At 37.0% G+C, this 24,169-nt stretch overlaps 2 protein-coding genes and 4 non-coding genes across 6 annotated transcripts; 5 read left to right on the top strand and 1 right to left on the bottom strand.

Annotated features, from left to right (window-relative positions):
* Positions 1–1,405: 1,405 nt before the first annotated feature.
* Positions 1,406–8,424, bottom strand: LOC148909696 (MAM and LDL-receptor class A domain-containing protein 1-like). Its single transcript, XM_089033452.1, has 11 exons — positions 8,330–8,424; positions 7,755–7,939; positions 7,180–7,398; positions 6,707–6,877; positions 6,063–6,242; positions 5,397–5,543; positions 4,753–5,015; positions 4,354–4,501; positions 3,769–3,933; positions 3,027–3,280; positions 1,406–1,667 (listed from the first exon to the last, which is right to left on the bottom strand). The coding sequence occupies exons 1-11, from the start codon at positions 8,422–8,424 to the stop codon at positions 1,584–1,586; spliced, it is 1,911 nt and encodes a 636-aa protein (XP_088889578.1). The 3' UTR covers positions 1,406–1,583.
* Positions 8,425–11,228: 2,804 nt separating this feature from the next.
* LOC116303370 (uncharacterized) lies at positions 11,229–23,482 on the top strand. Its single transcript, XM_089033153.1, has 16 exons — positions 11,229–11,246; positions 12,021–12,131; positions 15,363–15,455; positions 16,082–16,267; positions 16,675–16,792; positions 17,101–17,285; positions 18,521–18,739; positions 19,338–19,505; positions 20,082–20,261; positions 20,494–20,634; positions 20,847–21,106; positions 21,185–21,350; positions 21,433–21,597; positions 22,026–22,279; positions 22,857–22,949; positions 23,276–23,482. Exons 2-15 carry the CDS (start codon positions 12,038–12,040, stop codon positions 22,941–22,943), a joined length of 2,316 nt encoding a protein of 771 aa, XP_088889279.1. The 5' UTR covers positions 11,229–11,246; positions 12,021–12,037; the 3' UTR covers positions 22,944–22,949; positions 23,276–23,482.
* Positions 17,356–17,429, top strand: Trnan-guu (transfer RNA asparagine (anticodon GUU)). The gene has a single exon. It is a non-coding gene; the product is annotated as a tRNA-Asn (tRNA).
* Positions 17,844–17,917, top strand: Trnan-guu (transfer RNA asparagine (anticodon GUU)). The gene has a single exon. It is a non-coding gene; the product is annotated as a tRNA-Asn (tRNA).
* On the top strand, positions 18,005–18,078 carry Trnan-guu (transfer RNA asparagine (anticodon GUU)). The gene has a single exon. It is a non-coding gene; the product is annotated as a tRNA-Asn (tRNA).
* On the top strand, positions 18,166–18,239 carry Trnan-guu (transfer RNA asparagine (anticodon GUU)). Its single transcript has one exon. It is a non-coding gene; the product is annotated as a tRNA-Asn (tRNA).
* Positions 23,483–24,169: the final 687 nt, after the last annotated feature.

Raw genomic sequence — 24,169 nt, forward strand, 5'->3', positions numbered from 1 at the left:
ACATGTGCTTGTAATGTTTATTAGCTGTAAACATGAAACCTCTAGTGTTTGCTGTTGAGGCTGCATGAAAGATCCTGTTTTCTTAAAGTTAGTTATAATCATTTTCACTGAGCTTTAATACATTTCTTGTAATAATACATTTTCTTTTGGAGCTTTTCATTAATCCCATTTTTCTTCTTTCACAGGTTGGCTAAATGTAGGTTGACTGTGGCCCATGATAGCAAAATTATAGGAACCAAAAATTGTATTTTTTTGATTGTGCTAGCAATTGCACTTGACATGCTTGCTTCGTTAGGTGGTCAAATTATTTCGCCCCAAAACCAACCGACCATGCATTGTGATCCAGAACATTCCATGCCTGAGCAATCAACACGAAAATTGGAAGATTAGGATTTTTGAGATGCGAACCAACCATGAGCCATGACCTTACAAAACTAACTGAATATCAATCGATGATTTGAAAGCATTCCCACGAGATTCAAATGACAAAGATATGGCGGCCATCTTGGTGGTATTGACTATGAATGTTAATGAGAAATATTTTGTTAAATACCACCAACATGGCCGCGATGACTTAACGTGCAATCGAATATTTCCGTTCTCTTGAGGTAAAACCGGGTAAGTTAGACAATTTCTTCTCAAAAAATCTTATCTCAGCTCAAGGCTAGTACGCGCTAGTGCTAAAGTACCAAAGTGTCAACAAGATGTAAATCCCGACTAAGGACGTGTGGGCAAGAAAAGTACATTGTTGACACTTAGTTCAGGCCAAAAAATAAACAGCGCTGACAGAATGTATTATTGATTCATCAAGGAAAATCAACACGATTCAAACTCACAGATAACATGCTAATTTCTATCACCAATGTCAATTGTAGAAGGTTAGGCCGGCGCTAAAAGTTTATTGGAAACTGGAGGTATCATTATCGTATTCAATATAATAGACAAATGAGGCTACAAGTAAGGTGCATTTTGGTTTAGCTTTGATAAAACTGAACTGACCACCACCACAAATACCAGGGTTTCTTTGCCAATTGAAATTAATATACCCGACGTTAACTTAATCTCAAAAAGGCCTCCTGCATGCATGCGACTTCGTATACAGTACATAGATGCATGTGTATAGTTCCGACCACCGTTTTTTCGTATTTTTTTAGGGCTGCATGCATAATATCGAGCATTCGTTGTAAACAAACTGTCAATATTGTGGTTGTTTTTACAGCTGAACTTGTAGTCAAACATGATATGAGATTCATCTTTTAAAGTCAAGTTGCGGACTGACGTGCATGACTGAAACCGCTATCAACAGTATACGTAAAATCTGTCGTGTCGTTAATCTGACAGTGAGGGGAAATAAAAGCAATTAAGCTGGCTAACAAAACGATATAGACTTTAATTGTGACTTAGCTTAAAAATCTTGTAATAATAACAATATCGAAATAACTTTAATTTGCTCTTATTTTTGGCTTACATTCATGTATTTTAATAAAAACAATAATCATAAAATTCTTCAGTTAACAGAAACGAATGGAAATATGAACTGCATTGAAAATATAAATTACATAAGGTAAAGGCCTTTAAATTTATTAGCAAGAGGTGTGACTAACTTTGATGTCATCAAGGGCTATATCACCAAGGTAATCAGAACCACGTGTTCCCTCGATTATTATCTGCAAGAAAAACAGGTGAAACTTGAAAACCAAGAAGTAATATTTTCCTAATCTTGAATATGGGGAAACAAAAAGAATTCGATTCCCTCGGCTACACTTTATCTTGAGATTGAAAATATATATATATTTTTTAATTTTAATTTTAATTTTAATTATTACATTTTTTAAATTTATTCTTATTTATTTATTTATTTATTTATTTATTTATTTATTTTTTATGTTATGTTTTCCATTTATGTTTTGTTTCCAGGTAAGGATTAATTGCAAGGTGTCTGTACCGCATATTATTACCAAAGGGTTTTTGGAGCAACAGGAGAAAAGTGACAATATGTAAAATATGAGCGGAACTGAATCCTTGGGATAAATTCATGTTTTTACTGTTTTCAACTGATTTTTTCACGAAACAATTTTAGTACAAACAACAAATATGTCCCCACGGAATTCCCTGACTTTCATATGCAATAACTCAAAAGACAGTCTCTGTTCAGCCACGTCAAAGATGGCGGCTGTTGATATCACGATCCAAAGACTTTGGAACAAGGACGATATCTACTTTCAGAAGTTGTACCGAGAAATAAACAGGTACAACACCAAATGGGGAGTAATTGTCTTAGAGATTGGCAAGAAATGCGAAAAAGGAAACGAACACAGCTTGATCCTAGTCAGGTTTCGATAACATGGATATGAGCAAGCGGGTTGATGATTTAACAGTACACACTTGAAGAAATGTGTGCGCCTTCACGCTGAATTTCTGGATTTGTACGTTTATGTGTGAAGTGGCAAAGCAAAAAGCACAACGATATCCGCCAAAAAGCCTGTATTTGATAATATGTGTTATCAATCGGCACTTAAGCGATTTAAAGGGTGTGGGAGCAATGAATATTTTGACAAAGCTGACAGGAGGTAAGTAAAAGTGTCAACATTTATAAATATTATAGTACGTAGGTTTGGTGCAAATGACAGAAGTTCGTTTATTCTTTAACTCTTAACTATTCGTTTCTCGAAAGGTTTATGATCTGTATCAAAAGTAATGAATACTAATTAGCACGAGCTGTTGTCTGTATCAAAAGTTCATTTACTAATTAATAATTCATCAACCCCATCTTTTCCATGCTAACTTTTCAGACCTCCCCGTGCTATTAGTTTCCTGTTAATGATCTATATTGGTAGTTATAATAGTGATTACATGATCGACTAAAAACCTGCGCGTTGACTGTTTTTTCCCTCATGAATATATAATAAATTTTACGAGCAAGATAGGAGATGTTCAAATGACCCAAAACCTGCAACAGAAACATCGTACACCCAAGCTAACTTCCAAAGACCGAGAGGCAAAGGTAATTTTTAAATTCTAAATACCTTGAATGCTGTAGAACTCGATAAAGGAATTACTGCATGAAGCCATTGATCCGCTTGGTTGCCTCTCTTCCACCACACCTGGGTTCGACCAGAAATATTGTCAATAAAGACAGCTAATGTTCCAACAGATCTTCCATACATGAAGTACCAGAAATTCATGCACATGGTCATTGAAGGTTGGTACAACTTGCTAATCAACCGCGCTTTCATGCCTTTACAGTAGGGACTGGATGCTTCTAGGTAGATATAATAGCCTAAAACAAATAAAGTAACTTTGATCAATATTGTTTTTAAAATTAGTTAAAACATTTTTGTAGTCAAAACGCACTGGCAAAGCACTGTGGGAGTGATTTGGGGGCTTGAGATGGACTAGTTTAGTAACACGTAATCCTATTGATTCTTCGCCGTTCCTACGAAGCTCTTCCCCCATTGCTAGCGCTCTAGGAGGAATCGGTGAAAAAATCTTGGTTCCATATTTAATTATCACAGCGTTAATTTATCTTTGCTGGATTCGGTACATGTCTTGGTTGATAATATGATAAGGGATATATGCTGAAGACCCATACCACTTCTTTCAATATGATAGATTATTTTAGAGATATAATAATAGGAGAGACTTATAAAAGGAGAATAAGATTTATCAAGCAAGGGGGTAAAATAAAGAGGGAAAAACTAATGACACGATGCTACGAACTCAATGGAAAAAAAGACTCCAGTTACCAACACTTGTAAACAAACTGACCGTGATTACTGTGATCTGAGTATGGCCCAGTCCCTCTGCTTGGAGTTGTACCACGGTGTACCCACCACATGTATCTGAAGAAGTTGTCCGTTGTTCTTGGGTTCTGAGGGTCGTTGTACCATGTGCAGGTCGTTCCAGATGTTACACCAAAATCACAAATATCAGCTGAAAAGATATATGACATATATGACAAATATTAAGTATATAGTGGTATTATTACGTATTATTATTAAGTATTAGCTACTACCAAGTTGAGGTAAAAACTGGATCGAATTAGCATTGCAGTGCATTGTGGGGCTGTCTTAGGAAACGAAATAGACGCCATCTTGGAAATACGTTCCCCCGATGCACTGTAATTCCAACTAGACCCACTTTCTCCATTATCCCCGGAATGGCAAATATCTGAGACTACTGCAAAAAATCAGAACAATGCTGAATCACGACACAGCCCTATCTAGATCAAGGTCACAGAATCGCTATTCTCTAGGTAACGTACCTTACGAAATAGATTACTGAAATAAATATTATTTAATAATAGATTCCAGTGAGTAAATCTAAAATGCTCATAGTAATGACAAGACCCACCAGGCGAAGGGGTGGTTACTGCTGTTGGTAATGTAGTAGGTGCACTCGTCGAGGTGTTTTTATCATTGCAGGACCCATTGGTAAAGGTGATATCATCAAGACCTATGTCACTTCTGTAATCACTACCACAAATAGATTCAAAAATGATCTGTTGGTGTGATAAGAACATAAGACAAAAATAAGACTCATCGACCTTTACTGGGGTTGAAGGTTCCGTCATTTAATTAAATTTAATTTGCATATAGACGACACCGTTACTTGCTTAAAAAATCCAGTTAACAAGTTAACTTTTTTTGTTAAACATAATAAAAAAGCACAAGAAAATAAGAATGAACAGACAAACAGATGCAGATACCACTGACAATCGACTGAAAATGAGAAATATATTATATAACCTACTTGGTATGTATGTGTAGTTGATATGGTTACGTCTCCATGTTGCCAATGGTTACCTTGGTTACCAGACGTGTCCCATATCCTTACCAGTTCTTTGGTTATTGGATTCTTTAGATACACGTTTAGGGTTCCCATACCTTCTCCATACATTGAATAGAAGAAGTGCATGCAACGTGCATTCAATGTGGGAAGAATTTCTTTACTGATGAGTCGCGTTGATTGGCCAGTTTGGACTGGATTTGATGACTCGGAATAAAGGAAACCCCCTAAAAATTGGTATAAATGATGGAATTATCAGGGGATCCTAGGCTTGTTGATATTTTCTTTTCCATTGACAACGTATATATGCATGCATAGTTTGTTTTAGGAAAATGATGGAAGTATATTCCACTAGGGTTGGTGGGGTATTACCACCTAAATACGCCAAGGGGCATTCCCTTAATTAATTCTGATGGCACAATCAATAGACGTTAACAGCTGACTGCTAGCCAAGAAGAAAATTCAATCGCATCTTCGGCAAAGCACTTAACTTTGTTGGGCCCTATTTTATTTCATAGCTTTAGTTTCAATAAAAGAATTCAAAGAATTAAACTCACGCACAGTGGACTTTCGTCTTGGTGAAGAAATAATATCAATCTTTTACTGACCTGTTCCAGTGGTATGATCAGTTGAAGGACCTGTACGAGAAGTTGGAGTTCCCCGAGTTCCTCGATACCATGGTAACGGACTGGTACCTGTGACGTCATGTTTCCAGTGACACCATTCATCCTCATCAAAGTTACAATCGTCGGATCCTAAATTTGAAACGTTTTCTCTCTTATTACATGTATTAACAATACTTGCAAATAATTTTATGAATCATTATATGAATATTGCTTAATTCATATAAGAAACGTACGCCACAAACAAACGGGCAGGTCAATGGTTTTGATTTTTGTGTTTGTGTTTGAGAAGGAGAGAATTAATGGAGCGAAGGCGCAGAACACTAGAAAGTTGTTTAACTTTAAAGAATCCATAATTTCTACTTCCTTGAAAATTCTGTATCACGTATTTTAGAGCCATTCAGAGATTAGTAAGGGAAACATCGGACACATGACACCAAGTGAATCTCTGTACGCTGAAGGTAGCTTGCCATGACACAGGCGCCCTACTCTCAGCATACGAATGAACACAGACCTCATGCACAATGTTCTGTTCAATTGTTGTCGTCAATTTCATATGGTAACCGTGCTGCACGAGGAATTCAATTGCACGACATAGTTTCAAAAGTAATAATGTAGGATAATTATTAAGATATCAATCAGTTATCTTACCAACTCCACAAGACTGAATAAGACAACGTTCTGTTTGATTGGCGTAGCCTTGACAGTAACGTCCACCGTTCAAGTTGGGAGGGTCATTGCACTCTCTAGTTCTTGTTCGATTGCCTTCCCCACAAGATGCGCTACAAGATCCCCAGGCTGACCATCGACCCCAGTGACCATCTATTGGTGCTACAAGCAAAAATCATAAACTGATGTAAGTTTTGGAATAAGGAAAACTAGAGGCATTATGCACAGTTCAAAAGGTTTATAAACTATTCTTCATGTAATTTTGAAGTAAAATGATTCAAAGGCGGATGCAGAGGTTGGGTGGCTGTCAACCTCCTTTATTTTTTGGAGTTCTAAAGATAAGAATAAAGAATAATGCAAATCTAAAAATGAAGCTATACTGGATTTCTAGGTAACAACCACCCTCCTAGGGATCATGAAATCACCCTAAATACACCATTATCACATTAGAATGTGCTTTAGTAATGAGTGAATTATTTACTGATAAAATGATTTACGCTGCTAATCTATAAACAATAATTGCATTGTTAACACAACATTAAAGGATTTCAATTTTGCATGGGTAGGACGTTTTTCCCATTTACCCTGAGAAGGCTTTTAATAAAGGCAATGCAGTCTTTGTTTACCATGACAAGTCTCATTTGCGCAGACTTTATTATCTGTTTCGATGCCATACTGATCTGCCTCTGGACATGCCAACCTTTTGTCTACTGAGGTACAGAAGCGCTGTCGATACTGATTGCATGCTTCATCGCAGGGTGTGAACAAGCTCCAAGAGCTCCAGCCACCTGTTGGGCCTTTAAAAGATAAGTAGTAATTGTCATTTATAAACATACTTCTTATCATTCCGAATCCCATCAGCATTCCAATTTTTTTTGTTGTTGAAATTATTGGTAAGATATATATATATATATATGTCAAAATAATAACTAAGAATGTTAATGTTATGAAACATGGTCCAACGTAGAAAAGCAGTGCATTGCGTGCGCAGGGCAATAACTTAGCGTAAGAACACACATACATGGATAATCTATTTCGTGGTTTCTACACCAAGATAGTGCCGAGTGCATCTTCAAAACCTCAATCTTCACTCAATTACCGGAGCAGTCGTATAGCGTATTTAGCTTCAGGATGTCCCCTGTACTGAGACCTTCCCGTTGTCCCAGCTCTCTACTTGGATCACCAAGAGCAAGAAGGGTCGGTTGACCATTGGCACTGAATCCGTACTTCCCATAATGCATGATGCTATCGTAGTCATATGTAGACCCCAGACTGTCGATTTCACCGTGGGAGTACTTTTCGAAATTGTCCTCTTTTCCTTGAACAAACAGAATCAAACAAGTACATCTGATAGCATATGGCATGGGGCTGGAAAGATTTAGGCGATAGACAGTTGGGAAGTCAAATTGAGAAAGAGAAATATACGTATATGCAATGGAAGGGATCCAAAAGCAATGGAAGGGATCCAAAAGCAATGGAAGGGGTCCAAAAAACATTTTTTAACCAGTGGTCGGAACACCCTTTGGTTGACTCCATTGCAGAATGATAACTTAGGGTATAGGAAAGGAAAAACAGCCTTAGCAAGAAGTAGAAAATAAGAAAAAAATGGAAGCAGGATAGAAATTCCATTTCCCATTTTTTACGAATTCAAAGCTTCAAAATGTTCTTTATCACCTGGTTCAATATTCTCCCACATAATCTCCACATACTGATTCCTATCAGGTCTGGACTGTTCGTGCCAAAACCCCAGGCTGTGAAGAATCTCATGGATTATAACTCCTTTGTCTTTACAGCCATCCCCTAGAGATATCTCCTGAGCTCCTTCCCGCCAAAACTCTTTTCCTATCGCTGACCAGCATCTGAAAACAACGGATGCGACAAAACAGTCAGTGAACAAGCAAATTTAATTTTTTTGGCGTCGGTACTTAAAGACGAAGTTTAAAAAAAACTCACCCTGATTTATTTACAAACCTCACCCAGTTGCTCTCATTAGTTTTTACTTTCCATTGAATACAAGAGATACCTTTAATGGCATCGATTGCGTCCCGGACTCTTTCTTTTTGGAGATCGTTAACTAAAAGCAATTTAACATATATGCATAGAAGAAATTCGCTTCGTTCTTGCAAATTAAGTATAAAATGGACTTATTGAAACATTCAACTTTTCTTCTCAAAAATGATACAGAAGATAGAAAACTGAATTTCAGTATGGATAACGTTCCTCCCTCTTCCCTCCTCGTTCCCAGTCACCTTCTCATTCCCAGTCTTTTCCTCATCCCCAGTCTTCTCGTTATCAATCTGTCCCTCATCTCTTTTTCACCCCACTTGGCAACAACCACCACCATCTACAACCTTCCACCACCATGATTTGAATTCATACTAACCTGTAATGTCGAACTCATATGGCACAACTTTCGTCTGCCACAGTGTCTTGCGGGATCGCTGTACACTTCTTATAACGCGACTGCTTCCGCCATTATCCTCGATCACTTGTCTTGTGTACTGCGACAGCACGATATCTCCCTCAAAGAAATTTTGGTCTTTCTCTGTGAACAAGGTTTATATAATAAATTATAATATATTTGATGTATAACGCGCGTGCTGATTGGTTGGATAAAATATTTGAGGTGTAACGCTCTCGCTGTTTGGCTGTCTACCGTGTTTATATCAGAGGACAGAGGCTAGGCACGCTCGCGCAAAATCGTTCTTTAAAAAACAAATTATAGAAGCAATGAAAACAGTCTTCTTATGTCACTCTCTGTACTGTAATATAAACATGTTCGTGTTCCTAAGCTTGCTTGTCTCGTGCTCTACAGCTTCTAGCTACGTGTTTATATCTCAGTGCAGAGACATGCTGTTGTCGTTTGTGTACAATGTTCACGTCAGCCCCTGCATGGCTTCTTTCCCGCTTAAACATAGATGTGGATGGACACCCTGAAGTTCGATTTTCAAGTACTGTTTAAAAGAATTCATGGGTATAAAATCTTCTACATTGATACCTTCATTGATAGCAGTGATCACGTCAGCAGCACTTAATTTTACAGGAATGACATCTTCAGCAAGGTTAACTTTCTCTCCTATAAGTAGTAATTAAGAATAAAAATAATATATTTTCATTTTTCCATCCATTTAATCAGTTATTTTTTATAAATTTCTTCTTTCAACCATCCATTTAATCATTTGATTAATCCAAATATCAAAGGTCTTATTATATAATCACTAGTTCATAGTCACGCAAGTAGTCACGCGAACCCTTAATAATGTACCGCAAGAGAGCTGAACTGCTTTTAAAGCTCGCATAATTATGCGTTTAGTGATAAACTGTACTGGACTGTAGAATTATATTTTATTGCCTTTGTATGTATGCGTTTAATAAGCTCAAATGAGATTCATATAAAACCTGCTTAACCTTCTGTTGAAAGTCTATTTTGTTAATATTAAAAGCCTTGCGTCGCCACAAATGGTGAATAAAAGAAACATAGTTACCTTCCAGATACACAGGAGCTGTTAGGTTTAAGACAAGAGCGTTGAAAAACACAAGAAGTGTGTAGATAAGACCTTGAAGCTGCATTCTGTTGTGTGTCTTTCTTTTGGCTTGCAGAAATCTCGAACAAAAATTTGAGCGCCGCCTTCTTTCGTTGTATTCAAAATTATAATATTTATTGTCTCAATATGCATTGATCAAGTCTCAGTGCGTGTAGCGTGTAAATACCACTTGTTTTATATGAACATGAGAATTCTTTGTTTCTATCACGTAGAAAATTCATTCACAGCCTTGTGACTGAGGATATCAAGATATAGTTGATTAAAAAGAAAATAACAACTAATTAAACCAAAACTAAACAAAATTCAAACTCACAAGAGAGTCATATTTTTTTGCCCTTTTTAGAATGCGGAGGGGAGGGATGAGAGGGGCATGTACAATTTTAAACTTTAAAGTGTTAAGAATCCTTTGTTGTCCCAAGAATAAAGTGTTTTATGAATGCAGCGCTGTCTTCTTACCTTTCCCTTTCGTCATCGATCATTTTCAACTTTTGAAATAGCAAGCACGCTAAAGGTTGTCAAGGTAACGACCAATCACAGCTGCTGGAGACAAGCAAACGACTTGCGTCATCATTTTTGGCTCAGTATTATTATTTTTTACTTCAACGAAGATATGTCTTAACTTGGTGATGAATACCGATAACGTGATTAGAATGGGGTGTTTGATGCGTAAAGAATACGCCCGTGTTATTTGAGCCTATATCCATAAGGTCTACTACTCTTTCCCTTTATATACTTATTCCTAGCTCCAGTAAAATGTGCAAAGTCGCTTGGGTCGATATGTTTAAGTGTGATGCTTGTGGCAATGTCTTATATACTTTTTTTCCTTAAAAAAAACGTTTGTGTTTGTTTTTCTATATCGTTCAGACCTCTTATAATCAAGATGCGTTTAATTTTTGAGACCAATTTGATCTAAAAAAACTGAAAGGCTGTCAAAAAACGTTCAAAAGATGTTAAAACACGAATAAAAGGGATTTGATATTAATACATGCAAGAAACTTATTTTTGCCACTAATTATGTGGGTTTTTTTTCAATCACACTTCAAACGCGTCCACTCACGGTAAGCAGAATATTATGTAATATATACAATATGAGTGGCCGTGTTGTATTAGATAGCCAACCACGAGCCGAAGGCTATTGTCTCCACAAATCCTTATCATACTGAGAAATTAACCGTTAGGTTGCATGTCCTGTCGTTTTGTATTAACTGCTCTTTTATTTATTATAGTCATTTTTTTCCCTTATATAATGAATGTTATTAAGAGTTATTGTTCTTCAAATGTGAAGTGTAAAATTTACGGTTAGTTTTATAAAAAACATTTTGCTGATTTCATTACGTTTTAAAGTAGAGTGACCAGCCATGTTTTTTATACGATGACCGTTATATGTATATTAAAATCATATCAATTCAGTAATTCAAATTCTAAGCATAATTAATTTTTTTCAGTTTTCTAAAAGAAACCGTTATGAAAACAATCAGACTCTGTTGGAAGTCTGGCGAGTCTGTTGAATGTTTGAGCGTGCCACAAACACTCATAGCGCCGTTCGCGTTCTGATATTTGCAAACACAGAAAATTCGAAGAATCGAAACAGTCGAGGTCTTAAAAGTTGAAATTTCAAGCGGTATGTAAAACATATTTAGCAGCATAAGCTACTGGCTATTATTAGTAAAGTTTAAGTTTATTTTTTACCATTGCCATTAGTAAGCTGAACACACTCTTTACCAATCTCTAATAGCTTTCAAGAGTATGTATTTGGAGCCTTTTAGCAGAAAGACTATTAGTTTTACCATAATCGTAATCCAGCTGATATAAATAGCTAACCAAGTTTACTTTTCGTCCAGTGTTTCTTGGTAATCGAAACGCGTGTTTTTGGTATTTTCTATTCGGTATAGTTAGTATCCAGTAGTAACTAAGCTTATGTTTGCCTGAAATAAAATCTTCAGTCTTCGATGGTTTCACCGACCAATTAAGCTGAATCAAAACTGTATCATTAGCTTTTTGAAAATGTCTTTCTCACACTCTTTCTGGGATTTTCGTTAAAAAATGACGAGATTTATCAGCATACAACTCTTATAAATCGTAAAATACAACTGAATGATTGATGGTAAAATCTACCTCTGTCATTGCGATAAATGTCTTTAAAATAGTCAAATCAGGAAGTCCAAAGCAAACATAAACCTTTCGTTTACTAAGTGACAACATTCAATAACGTCAGTACTAAGGACTTAAATGCGCGCGCATGCCACGAGCAATACCTAGGCACCTTTTTTCTCTTTCTCCAAAGATACAGTTCACATTATTCACTGGACTGTTTCATTAAGGGATTGAGCGTAACTTCTTCGTAGCTGTGGTTTTATTCAGTCAGTTCATGTTTTGTTTTGTTGGTTGGTAACAGATTGCTTCCGGGTGATAATGATGTTTCTGTTTGCTGTAACACGTTTGGTTTTCTTGGCGGTGATGATTGTCACAGTGATGGAGGCACGGACGATGTATCACGAACAGCAAGGTGAGAATATCCTATACTGCACACAGTAATCATCTCATTTTGTTGTCTCTCAAAGTATGTTTAATTTAATAGAAACCGGCTTCCAGCACAAAACTGAATTATCGTTTTAAAAAATCTTCTTATATAATTAGCTCAAACTAATGGAACTAAACACGGCTCTGATAATCCACCACATGGTCGGCTTGAAACGGTTCACCAAGAAACTTTTGACTAATTTGGGTGTTTAGTGAAAGACATTCAAGGACTATACTGATTATTGGTTCCGACTACCCTTAATTACCGTTGCTATATCCCACAAGCTCTACAAATTATCTAGAATATCTCAAAATTTCAGTAAATATTTGATCAAAAAATTATCTCTCAATCCTCGTAGTACTCTTTAACTATCAATTCCTCTTAGTACTCAACTCGTAGTTGTTTGTGGGAAATTTTTTAATTCCACTTTTCGAAAACAGCTGCAAAGGTGAATGGTTTGATTGCTATTGTCCGAGTCGGAACTGGGAGTTGGCCACTTATTAGTTTGAGTAAAGGCAGTGATTGAACGTACTTTTCAGATGTTTAGTGGCAAAAAGCTCGAAGAGTGAGAGAGAAATTATATTTTTTCATACCCCCAGATTGTGGGATATCAGTGGAGGCGGTCGGTACTCAAACGTGCTAAGAGGAATGATAACAATATCTAAAACTGAGAATCGAAAATAAAGCTTACGTCAGTCTAGAGCTTGATAAAATAAAGAAAAAAAGTCAGACAGAGAGAAATAGAGAATTCGAAGGAAATCTTAATAAAAAAATGAATGGAATAGGGAAAAAAAAGTTACTCAAATTATTGACATAAAGTCCATCTCAATATTCATACTCTTCATCCAATGTGTATTCGTTGATTTTATCCGCAAGAATAACACAGACACATTTATCTTTCTCGTGGGATAACTGTCTTCGAAAACATTGGTTTTTATTTACTTTTGTAGCCGGGTCAGGATCAGGATATTTCTTTCTAGCCACTAGGGAATGAATGTTTTAGCATAGTTAATAGAGCGAAATGGTTGGGAAACCCATTGTTATATGACGTTGACGGTGCACAGAGAAGGAAAAGTTGCTCCGTTAATTTGTTCATAGTATTCGGGAATATAGAAATTTTTAACCCTAAAAAACGTTCTAAAATACTTATCATTTGTTTAATCCTATATGATTAATACAAACTGTTTATTGAAAAAGAAATTTCCTTTTTCATGCTTTTTCATTTATCATCTAGTAACTTAACTGTATCTGCGCGGAAATATTTATCCACGTAGTTAGTGGTCATCGAATGAAAGTTTTCACTTTCAAAATGTTTATACATGAAAATAATAAGGAAATGAGTATTTTCAGCCATACTTGCTTTGGTTCGTCGTGCACGATCAGTATCACGTGACGGTACGGTTCAACATCGAACGCAAAACAATAGCTTTGCTCTATGGAGTTTCCAAGCCATTCTGCTCCATTAACTATGGTTTTAGTGAGCGAACGAAGCAACGAATGAATGAATGAATAAAAGAACGAATGAGTGAAAAATGCAGAAATGAAAGATAAGTAAACGGAGGGGGAATACCAAACGATGTAGTGAAGTGCTTAAGTATCCTGAATTACGATATTTTTTTAATGGGAAGATACCGTTACGTCGCACTTAACGTGACCGATACTTTACAGATCAAGTAACCTCTTCCGTGTAAATGGCATTGAATGAAGAAGCTAGTACCCCGTTTTAAAAGCATTTCTCTTATATAACATCTGACGTTTAATTAGACCCAAAATACTTAGTCTTTGAAGAGCAAGGCTCCAGCCGGACATTAATAAAGATGGTTTACTCAGTTTCTGTTTAGTCTATTGATTTTCAATGAAGACATTAATCAGCTCGGTGTGGACGGTTGCAGCCACGTAGACACAGTATAGGAAGCGGGCGTCTTAAACAAAACAATGACGCCCAAATAACCCACATCAAAAACAATGACAATAACACAATCAGATATTTAGAAAGGCTTTTCACTTCTCATGGACTGCTTAAATATTTGGCTTCCAGCTTTCATTTGTTGTATCTTTTTGTTCTACGTCACGTTTCGCGCCTGTTTCAGCATATCAGAACCGTTGCTGATACTATTGTATATATTACACATGTATATATTACTGGTCAGATCATATCATTCCTACTTTTTTCCTCTGAGGAGGCTCAGTATAAGGTAGGGTAGGTATCAGTCATGCAGTTCGCTTCTCTCTTGGTCTTTGTGTTCGTGGCTCATTTTTGCCAAGGAACTCCAATCCACAAACTTTTCAACAGCTTTGAAGGTAAATGACGAATATTTCATTCTTCTCAAGTATTCCTAGCGGATTGTCCCAAAGCTATGAAAGCTTTTTTTAAAGAATATCAGAACTTTCTTTAATAAGACGTCTTTGTTTAGCTTTATTTCTTTCGGTTGTTCAGACTTAGATTTTTGGTTGTTAAAATTTACTTTTCATTTGCTTAGTTGATTTTTTTCATTTCACTTGTTTAATATTTATTCTAGACTATGCGCTATGTTTTAGTAACTTTTAAAGCTAAACCAAAGATTGATGAAACAAAAACAGAACAAAAACAAAAAATATCATAGACATCTCTCCTTAAGCAGGTCTAATCCCTAGCTGATATATATATATATATACGTATGACGTATCTTCTCTTCACTGTCTGCGCAAAACCGCTATTACAATTGCTTGGTGATGCTGTCTTGGATATTCAATTGCTTGGGGAAAAAAATTGATTTTCAAAATCATAAGGTTTGTCTTTAATAGAGTTTTCTGTGTTAACGGCATAATACCCAGTTTGGCACATAATATCACCATTGTTTATTTTTTTAAAGCACTAATATAACATGTACACGTAATGTAGAATATAATTAAAGCAAAACGGTCTACCTGAAACCAGGTAGTAATCACTAGCTATAGCATATTTAACTGCACGGTTACATAACGCATTATCACTTTGCCATTTCTTGTACCAATGCCGCTAAAACAGACACCTGTATTACTCCCAAGAGATTTGCATTGGTGTATGGTTCTTTTGTTAACAGTGCTCTCCAATTAGTAATCATTACTGGGATTAAAATCTTGAAGTCAATGCCTAGTCGTGTATCTATAGATACACTAACCGTACCTAAAAAAAGGATTTAATATTGATAGAAAAAAAAGAGGATTCCTATAAACTGTTTCTTTCATATATTTTAGATGAAGATACCATCGACGGCAAGAACTTCAAGCGAACTTTACCCAACATTCAAGAACTCACCATACTGGATAAGATTTCTATCATAAATAAAGGTTTGTTGAGTACATTTAGTTGGAAGTAATCAATAGACCTTGAGGCAACAGGAAGGAAGTAAGACGAACGAGAAGTTGTCTCATACTTTACGTCGGAAATGACGACAACAACTAGCGATTGAGTGGGTTTTGGATCGTTTAAGAAACGGGGGCCAGGGAAGTTTAAAGCGTGGGAATTGCCGAACTTCCGTCACATTTTACTTCTTTCCGCCTTTAATACTCAAGATAATGATACGTGATCAAAACTGCATAATGTATTAGGCATTTATAGCAATTAAGAGGGCGAAAAACAAATAACACTTAAGTTTTTTTATCATACAAAACAAAGAATGCAAAGTAATCTAGTATAAGTAAAAGTCATAAAATGACCCTTCAAAACACCGCAGCGTTTATTGCAATTAGAATAAAGGACTTTCAGTTGCGCCCGTTAAAACTACTCCTGAAGCACAAGGAAAGTCAATCACAGCTGCCGCCATATATCATGCATGGCTGCCGCGCGAAACTGCAAGTCCACAAAGAGCCATTGACTAGTTGGATAGTACCAAGCTTTCAAAAAAAATATTCAAAGGAATACATTTGTTAATCAGTAGAAATCATATGCTTTCGGTTACTAATGTATTTTTAAGGACACCAAGGAAAAAGATTATTTGAAGCTGACATTGTTCTAACCGACCATGATCACGTGGACACGAGGAACACTGGTGACGTGGATGGGCCAAGCGGAAACATTGTTAAACGAAACGCAGCAAGATCACGTCAGGGCTTATGGCAGACACGAGTTGTCCCGTATGAGATCGACCCTGCCATATCTGGTAAGGTGCCCCAACTCGGTACCTCCTTAATGGGCTAGATGTCATTTATTAGGACATGGTAGGGGTAGGGGGATGGGGGTTGGCAGAATCACATGGGAAGCTTTTCAAACATAACCTAACCCCCCCCCCCCCCCCATGGTAGAGGCAATAATTGCATAATCCTCTTTTCATCACCTTAACTCTCCCCCCCCCCTCCTCGATGTGTGATAAACCCCCTAACCACTTTCTCAAAATAACGTAACTCCCCTACAATTTTGTTGATCCCTGCCCCCCCCCCCCCCCCCCCGTGCCCTTATAAATGAAAGCCCTTTAGTTTGTATTAATCTCATTCAGCGGGCAGATAAACTGTCCTGAAAAGAAATTTTCGTGCAGTAACGTCTTTTTTCCATTTTAAATTCAAATTTAAGGTGGTCAATCGTCAATCCTCCAAGATGCTATAAATGAATTCAATACGCATTCATGTCTTAAGTGGATCCCGAAACGCAGCGAAGACAAGAACTGGGTGAAGTTTGTCAAGGGGGACGGGTAAGGATGTGCAAACACTAAGCAAAAACCATTTCATACATACTTGATTTTCATCTCTAATTAAACTTTATGTAATTTATATTTATACAATTGATATTTAATGGCATTTTTATATAATCGCCACTATAAGCTGAAAATTTTTTTTCTTTCTAACATCGAGGTGCTCTTTTCATTTCTGACGTGCCTGCTCTATTTTAAAGGGGTGAGGTGGGGAGGGGGAGGGGAGGGGAGGGGGTAATGTAACGTTCTACATTGAATCATGAGAATGTTTTATATTCTGTCAACCTTTCAATAATATTTTGTAATAGGTGTTTTTCGAGTGTGGGTAAGAAGTACTGGACAGAAGGATTCCAAGTCTTGTCTCTCGGTGGCGGTTGCTATAGCAAAGGAACTATTCAACACGAGATGCTCCATGCTTCAGGGTTTTGGCACGAACAGTCCAGACCTGATAGAAACCAATACGTCGAAGTTCTGTGGGAGAATATAGAACCGAGTAAGTACATCATCATCTACTACTAGAATACCGATATCTGATCAATGGAAACTAGATTAATCTCAACGAAGTCTCTGTGGCGCAATTGGTTAGCGCGTTCGGCTGTTAACCGAAAGGTTGGTGGTTCGAGCCCACCCAGGGACGATACATTTTGTCTTTTGAAGATAATATTAGTGATTATTAGTAAACAAGAGATATCCGATCATTGGAAACTGGTTAATGTCAACCAAGTCTCTGTGGGGTAATCGGTGAGCGCGTTCGGCTGTTAACCGAAAGGTTGGTAGTTCGAGGCCACCAAGGGATGATTCGTTTTGTCTTTTGAAGATAATATTGGTAATTATTACTAAATTACCGTTATACGATAAAAAGAAACTAGTTACATGTCATTCAAGTCTCCGTGGTGCAATCGGTAAGCGCAATTGGCTGTTAACCGAAAGGTTGGTGGTTGTCGATCCTACCCAGGCAGAGACGATTCTTTTAGCACTTAAAAGATAATATTAGTGATTATTACTAGATAACCGATGTATGACCAATAGAAACTAGATTAATTTCATCCAAGTCTCTGTGGCGCAATCGGTTAGCGCGTTCGGCTGTTAACCGAAAGGTTGGTGGTTCGAGCCCACCCAGGGACGATTCATTTTGTCTTTTGAAGATAACATTAGTTATTTTAAGCAAAACACCTATATCCGATCAATGGAAACTAGATTAATTTCATCCAAGTCTCTGTGGCGCAATCGGTCAGCGCGTTCGGCTGTTAACCGAAAGGTTGGTGGTTCGAGCCCATCCAGGGACGATTCATTTTGTCTTTTGAAGATAACATTAGTTATTTTAAGCAAAGCACCTATATCCGATCAATGGAAACTAGATTAATGTCATCCAAGTCTCTGTGGCGCAATCGGTCAGCGCGTTCGGCTGTTAACCGAAAGGTTGGTGGTTCAAGGCCACCCAGTGACGATTTTTTTTTTTTTTTTTTTTTTTTTTTTTTGACTTTTGAAGATAATATTAGTGATTATTACCTAAATTATCCAATCCTTAACAGGAATGATTTTTTTGGCGACTTTTGGAATGCAAAGATTAGCGCCCACGCTTTCAGTTACTGAAAAACTAGCGCGCCCGCGGGGAAAGGCGTAAGCGAGCCTTGAGAAGAAACTGCACGCAAAGGTGCAATTATGATAATATGATATGTACAATAATTCAGCAAACATGATGATATGTGATGATATGTTATTCATTAGATATGGCCTACAATTTCAACAAGTATACTCACGCCAACATTGACATGCTGAACAAACCGTACGACTATGATAGTATCATGCACTATGGCAAGTATGGGTTTTCGATTAATGGCAAGCCGACCTTACAAGCTCTGGGAGATCGTAGCAGAAATATAGGCCAGAGAAACAGTCTTAGTCCAACCGACATCCTGGAGCTGAATGCTTTGTATGACTGTAAAAGTAAGTCAATCTTTTAGTCTGTCTCCCGCAGTACTGGTGCAAGCCATTCAGAGTGGCTTTGTTACGTTTACCTAAAACGTATGGAACTTTTGTTTGAAGTTCTTACAAGTTGGTACACTATAAATAAAATCATGCATGGTCGGGAAAACTGAACCTAGGAGAAAATTGGCTATAGAGGCTTTATACCATCACTTGATGGCAGCCATGACAGCAGGCACAACAATAGGGTCTTTTCCCCTGGGAAACTGAATTCTTACTCCAAATTGTTCCTGCCTCCTTTCATGGCTGCCGTCACGGGATGGTGCAAAGCTTTTAAAGTGACCATATGATTCAAGTCTGAAAGGTTATCACTATGTTCAGAATCTTGGTCATTGAGCTCTAAGCATAACTTACTAAAAAAGCTAACAAAAATCAGTTGTCACTGGTGGCCGGCTCTTTATCTATTTACAAACATTATTTTCACAACTAACGGATATCATCTAGCTCGCAATCAACCTGCTAGAAAATTATGACCATCAATTATAACCATAGTATTACAATATATCGATCAACTTATTCAGTTATATGCCTGATTCCGTCAATTGTTGTATGAATATAGCTAAAAGTGGAGGATGGAGTGACTGGTCTAGCTATAGCCCATGCGACTATTCGTGCTATAAGTATCGCCAAAGGTTTTGCACAGCAGAACACAGAAGTAATTGTCCAGAAGCTAACTTTTATGGAATTCAAACGGATATGAAACGCTGTCCTCACGAAGAATGCAATGGTGAGATATTAGAGAGTTTTAGATTGACGTGAACACGTCTTCATCTTTTTCCTTTATATTGCTTTAGCTATTGCAAACTTTCTCACCACACACAAAGTAATCTTTCTTGGCTTTTTCCTACGATTACATTGGACATTGTAGCTGGTTGATCTTTGTCAGTTGCCAGGCAAAATTTCACATTAATAATACATTAAATTTTATTTATAAATTAAAGTTAAAGTACAAAAGGCTACTGAGCCATGATGGTTGATATAACAAAAGAACCTGTGATGACCAAATCTTTTGTTAGAGGCCACCAAAATAGCGACTATCGCTTAATAGCATCCTGCTATGGACGGCGCGGTTCAATAGACCTCTACCTAGAGTATCATTTCTTTGTTTAACGATGGCGCATGACAAGACACATGAATATGGGCATCTTATTCTCATGATGAAAGACACTAGATAAATAAACAAGAGACTGGCATTGGGTATAAAATACTAAAACATTACACGTAAGGTAAAAGGATCCATCCGACTTGATTCACGTTGTGGATGTCTTAATTGAGTAACACTGAATACTAACTTGTTTAATAGCTCCTCTTGATGGTCACTGGGGTCGGTGGTCGTCGTGGGGATCCTGCAGCACGACATGTGGAGAAGGAAGCAAGACTCGAACGAGAATTTGTGACGACCCAGTTCCCAAGAATGGCGGCAAAAATTGTGTTGGATCCAACACGGAACAACGTTATTGCAAAGTTCGATCCTGTGGCTTGGGTAAATGAATTATCGATAAATAAATAGATAAATAAATACAGTATAATGAATAAATTCAAACCAACTATCGAGTTTAGCATGAAACAGTGAAGTGTGATTATCTAACAAAAGGTACCTTTAATCTAACTTAACAAAAGGAGCCAGGTGACTTAAATGGTTTCCCTATTAAAATTCTAGCCTTCTGGAATCGTTGATATGAATATAATAAAGCTTATTTTGTTTGTCATTTCAGGGCCTGATGACTGCGAGTTTGACAACTTTTGCTTCTGGACCCAAGACAAGTCTGACACCAATCCCCATCCCTGGGCCCTCAACAAGGGGACAACACCCAGTGCCAATACTGGACCTAAAGGAGACCATACAAGTGGATCAGGTTATTTCATGGCTATGTATTTGTTAGTTATGAACCAAATTAACAACAGATCCAATCATTGATCACGGCGTTGGGCTGCAATCCCATCGAGGTCGCAGATTATTTTTCTCCGATTTGTTCTTCACATGATCCAGCTGACGAATTAATATTATTGTTACCTCTTGACACATGCTGTCTAATATTTAGTAAATTGATTAATTTGTCGTTCAAAGGAAGCTACATCTTTATCGAGGCCTCAGCCCCAGCTGCCACAGGAAATACAGCCAGACTACTTAGCAAAATCTTTCCTGCAACTTCCGGACGCTGTATGAGCTTCTGGTACAGCATGTATGGTGGTGGAATGGGTGATCTTAACGTCTACCTCAAAGATCCAGAGACTGGCGCCATGGAAAAGATATGGAGCAAATCAGGTGATCAAGGCCAAGATTGGAAAAATGCAGAAGTTACGATCAAGAGAGCAGCTAATTACAAGGTAGCTTTTAAAGCTTTTACGTGTCATTGCATATAACGTATTTCTAAAATCGTTAATAATCTTTGTTTTTCAATGCAGGTGGTGTTTGAGGCAGTGAGAGGTGTCGACTTTAGAAGTGACATAGCCCTGGATGATGTGACATTCAAAGATGGCAGTTGTGCAGGTCTTCGACCTACAATAGCACTTCCTACAACAAAAGTGGTTCCTACTACTTCCCCCACCAAGGCACCTATATCTCCTCCTGGTAAAAAAACAACACTTTTTATTGAAAAAGAATTGTTCAGAATATTATTTACTGAAGTTACTCTTATAATATTTTTTGAAAGCTGATGTCTGTAATTTTGGTACCGCAAGTGGGACGCTGTGTACATGGATCAATGACCCAACTAATCCTAAAACACCGGACAATTATTATCAGTTTAATTGGTGGACTCATGTTGGTCCCACGCCAACTAGTAAAACCGGACCATCTTCTGGCCATGGAGGATCAGGTTAATTACTTTTAGCGAATTTCATCCATATACCATCCATGTATCTGCTTACACCCAACAAATAATCCACCTACCATCCATGCATTTATATTCAACCACCCACCCATCCACCTACCATCCATGCATCTATATACACCCATCCATTCATCCTCCTACCATCCATGCATCTATATACACTCATCCATTCATCCTCCTACCATCCATGCATCTATATACACCCATCCATTCATCCTCCTACCATTCATGCATCTATATACACTCATCCATTCATCCACCTACCATCCACGAATCTATATATACACCCAACCATTCACCCACCTACCATCCATTTTTCTTTATACACACCCATCCATCCATTCCTCGAGATTGTCTTCATCATTGGTATTATCGCAATTAGTCATTTACTCTGATTCATTTGATCCCAAAAGGCTACTATCTTTACATCGAGACATCCAGTCCCTTCCAGCAAGGCATGAAGGGAAGGTTAATGAGCAAACAGTACAAGGCTTCTTCTTCCATGTGCTTTGACTTCTGGTATTTCATGTATGGTACATCAGTTGATACTCTGACAGTCTATATGGAAAATAGTTCAGGTCGTACCAAACTGTGGACAAGAGATGGTAACCAAGGCAACGACTGGTTTGAAGCCAAGATTCCTCTATCAAGCAATACAGACTTCAAGGTAACAGAACAAGATCTTACATTTATCTTTTATTATTAGCCTACCCTATCTATACCGGAATAAAGTAAATAATAATTAAAAGCAAAAAAAAAAAAAAAAAAAAAAAAAGAAAAAAAAAAAAAAGAAAAGAAAAAGAAAAAGAAAAAAAAATCGATTCAGGTTTCCATTAAGATATACTTTGTAATTTTATATTCTTTTAAATATCCAAGCTTTAGTGGCCTGGCCCATCGTCGGGGATTAAATGAAATTAAAAATCTAAGTCATATCAGTTATGGATAGCGGAAAAAAAAGCAATACGTGTTATTTATAAACTCAAATCAAAGTCACCTTAACTTCGTCTTCAAAATTAACAGACGTAAAGATAACTAGGACGAAGTGTTATATAGTTGTGTGAACCCTTTCAGCGTCAGTCTTCTCTTCTCTTATAAGCTTTCCTGTTTTTTTTTTCTTCTCCTCATCTCTATCGCGAGATCATATGCTATCAATTTGAAACGGCTAAGCCACGCTAAGTACCAACTTCACTCTTCGTAACTACGAAGTTTATCACAACTAACGTCTAGGATTCTTTTCATTTCAGATTATAATTGAAGGCACTAGAGGTTTAAGTTATTATGGAGACATTGCCATTGATGACACTAGCATATCCCATGGACCATGTGCTTGATGAAAGGTGAATAGTGTTGATTATATAATCAAGGAAATGGCTTTAAACTTTGTTTTAAATGTCTTTTTTTATTTAAATTTTTAGTTTCATTTCATGATACGAGGTTTTAAACCTTTAAAATAATCTTTTAGTACGCATTCAAAATATCACGTGAAATTCTTTAGGAAACTAGTTTCGTCTTTATCGATATTCTTTAGGATTGCAAAGGTCTATAAAGACGTAATTATTAGATTATTATTATTTACAATACTGTATTTTGATTGAATACCATAGTTAGCGCAAAAAAATTTTTTTTTTTTACAAAATAACGAACCATTTAAAAACTTTTTCAGTTTCAGTGAAGAATAACCTGATTGAAGACTTCAGGACTCTACATCATGGTCTCCTTTTTTGTTTGTTAACAGTAATACATCAATAATAATTACCAGACACTTATTTTCCTTGTACAATTACATACTGCTTCTGCATAACGGTCTTGTAACTTAAACTAATTCATGTTTCAAAACTTTTAACTATTAAAGAATCAATTAAACCACGAATGATCTGATGGTGGAGTTGTTACTGGTCAGGTTACCGCTGATGCTCGATTTTTATGGCGTTGCACGACAATGCAATTTTACATGCAGTGATGTAATGTTTCAAATACGAGTTGCTGTATTCTTTTGGGGTTTCAAAATGCGAGTGGAATTTCAAATGCCGAGGCGCAGCAGACACGACATCTTATACTCTTTTTGTTATGTTTGTTTTTATTTCAAAGTTCTAGTCCTTTGAATTATTTGAAGTGAAGTCCGATTAATAGAACTTGAGAAATATTTCAAAGTAATAGAACTTTGAAATGGGTGCGGTCGTACAGTTGATGGGGGTTTCAAACTACTGCACTTGGTACAAATAAGAAACCCTGGTTGGCGATGAGCTCATGAAAAATCATTGAGTATAAGATGCCTTTATCAAGTATTCCCATTATTGGGCGGACACCCTTTATTAATTGAACATCTTTACGGGTCCCAAGATTTCCTCCCCCAAAAATAAAATTCTTTGTATTCACTAGTATGGTCTGAAATAAAGTAAGGCAGTTGTTAGCGGAATCAGAACTGATGAGGAGTGTGCCAGTAATTGAAGCCAAATCACTCTAGCAAGACATTTAGCCGGGCTTTATAATTAAAAGATTTGAATGAAGTGTATATTGAAGTGGCTACTAGAATTAGTTCTATTCTGAATGAACAATG

This window comes from Actinia tenebrosa, unplaced genomic scaffold, assembly GCF_029948245.1.
Source record: "Actinia tenebrosa isolate PJP-AT-01 unplaced genomic scaffold, QUT_ActTen_1.0 PGA_scaffold1__47_contigs__length_23844297, whole genome shotgun sequence".
Classification (NCBI taxonomy): Eukaryota; Metazoa; Cnidaria; class Anthozoa; order Actiniaria; family Actiniidae; genus Actinia; species Actinia tenebrosa.

Bases quoted from the DNA above. Each gene is read 5' to 3' on its own strand.
- LOC148909696 (XM_089033452.1), bottom strand. From the start codon at position 8,424: ATGGTGGTGGTTGTTGCCAAGTGGGGTGAAAAAGAGATGAGGGACAGA. The intron at 5,016-5,396 runs GTCAGTAAAAGA...ACCAATTTTTAG, and splicing joins TGATCATACCACTGGAACAG to GGGGTTTCCTTTATTCCGAG. The intron at 3,934-4,353 runs GTGGGTCTTGTC...ATATCTTTTCAG, and splicing joins AGTAACCACCCCTTCGCCTG to CTGATATTTGTGATTTTGGT.
- LOC116303370 (XM_089033153.1), top strand. From the start codon at position 12,038: ATGATGTTTCTGTTTGCTGTAACACGTTTGGTTTTCTTGGCGGTGATG. The intron at 20,635-20,846 runs GTTATTTCATGG...TGTCGTTCAAAG, and splicing joins AGACCATACAAGTGGATCAG to GAAGCTACATCTTTATCGAG. The intron at 21,107-21,184 runs GTAGCTTTTAAA...TTTTCAATGCAG, and splicing joins AGAGAGCAGCTAATTACAAG to GTGGTGTTTGAGGCAGTGAG.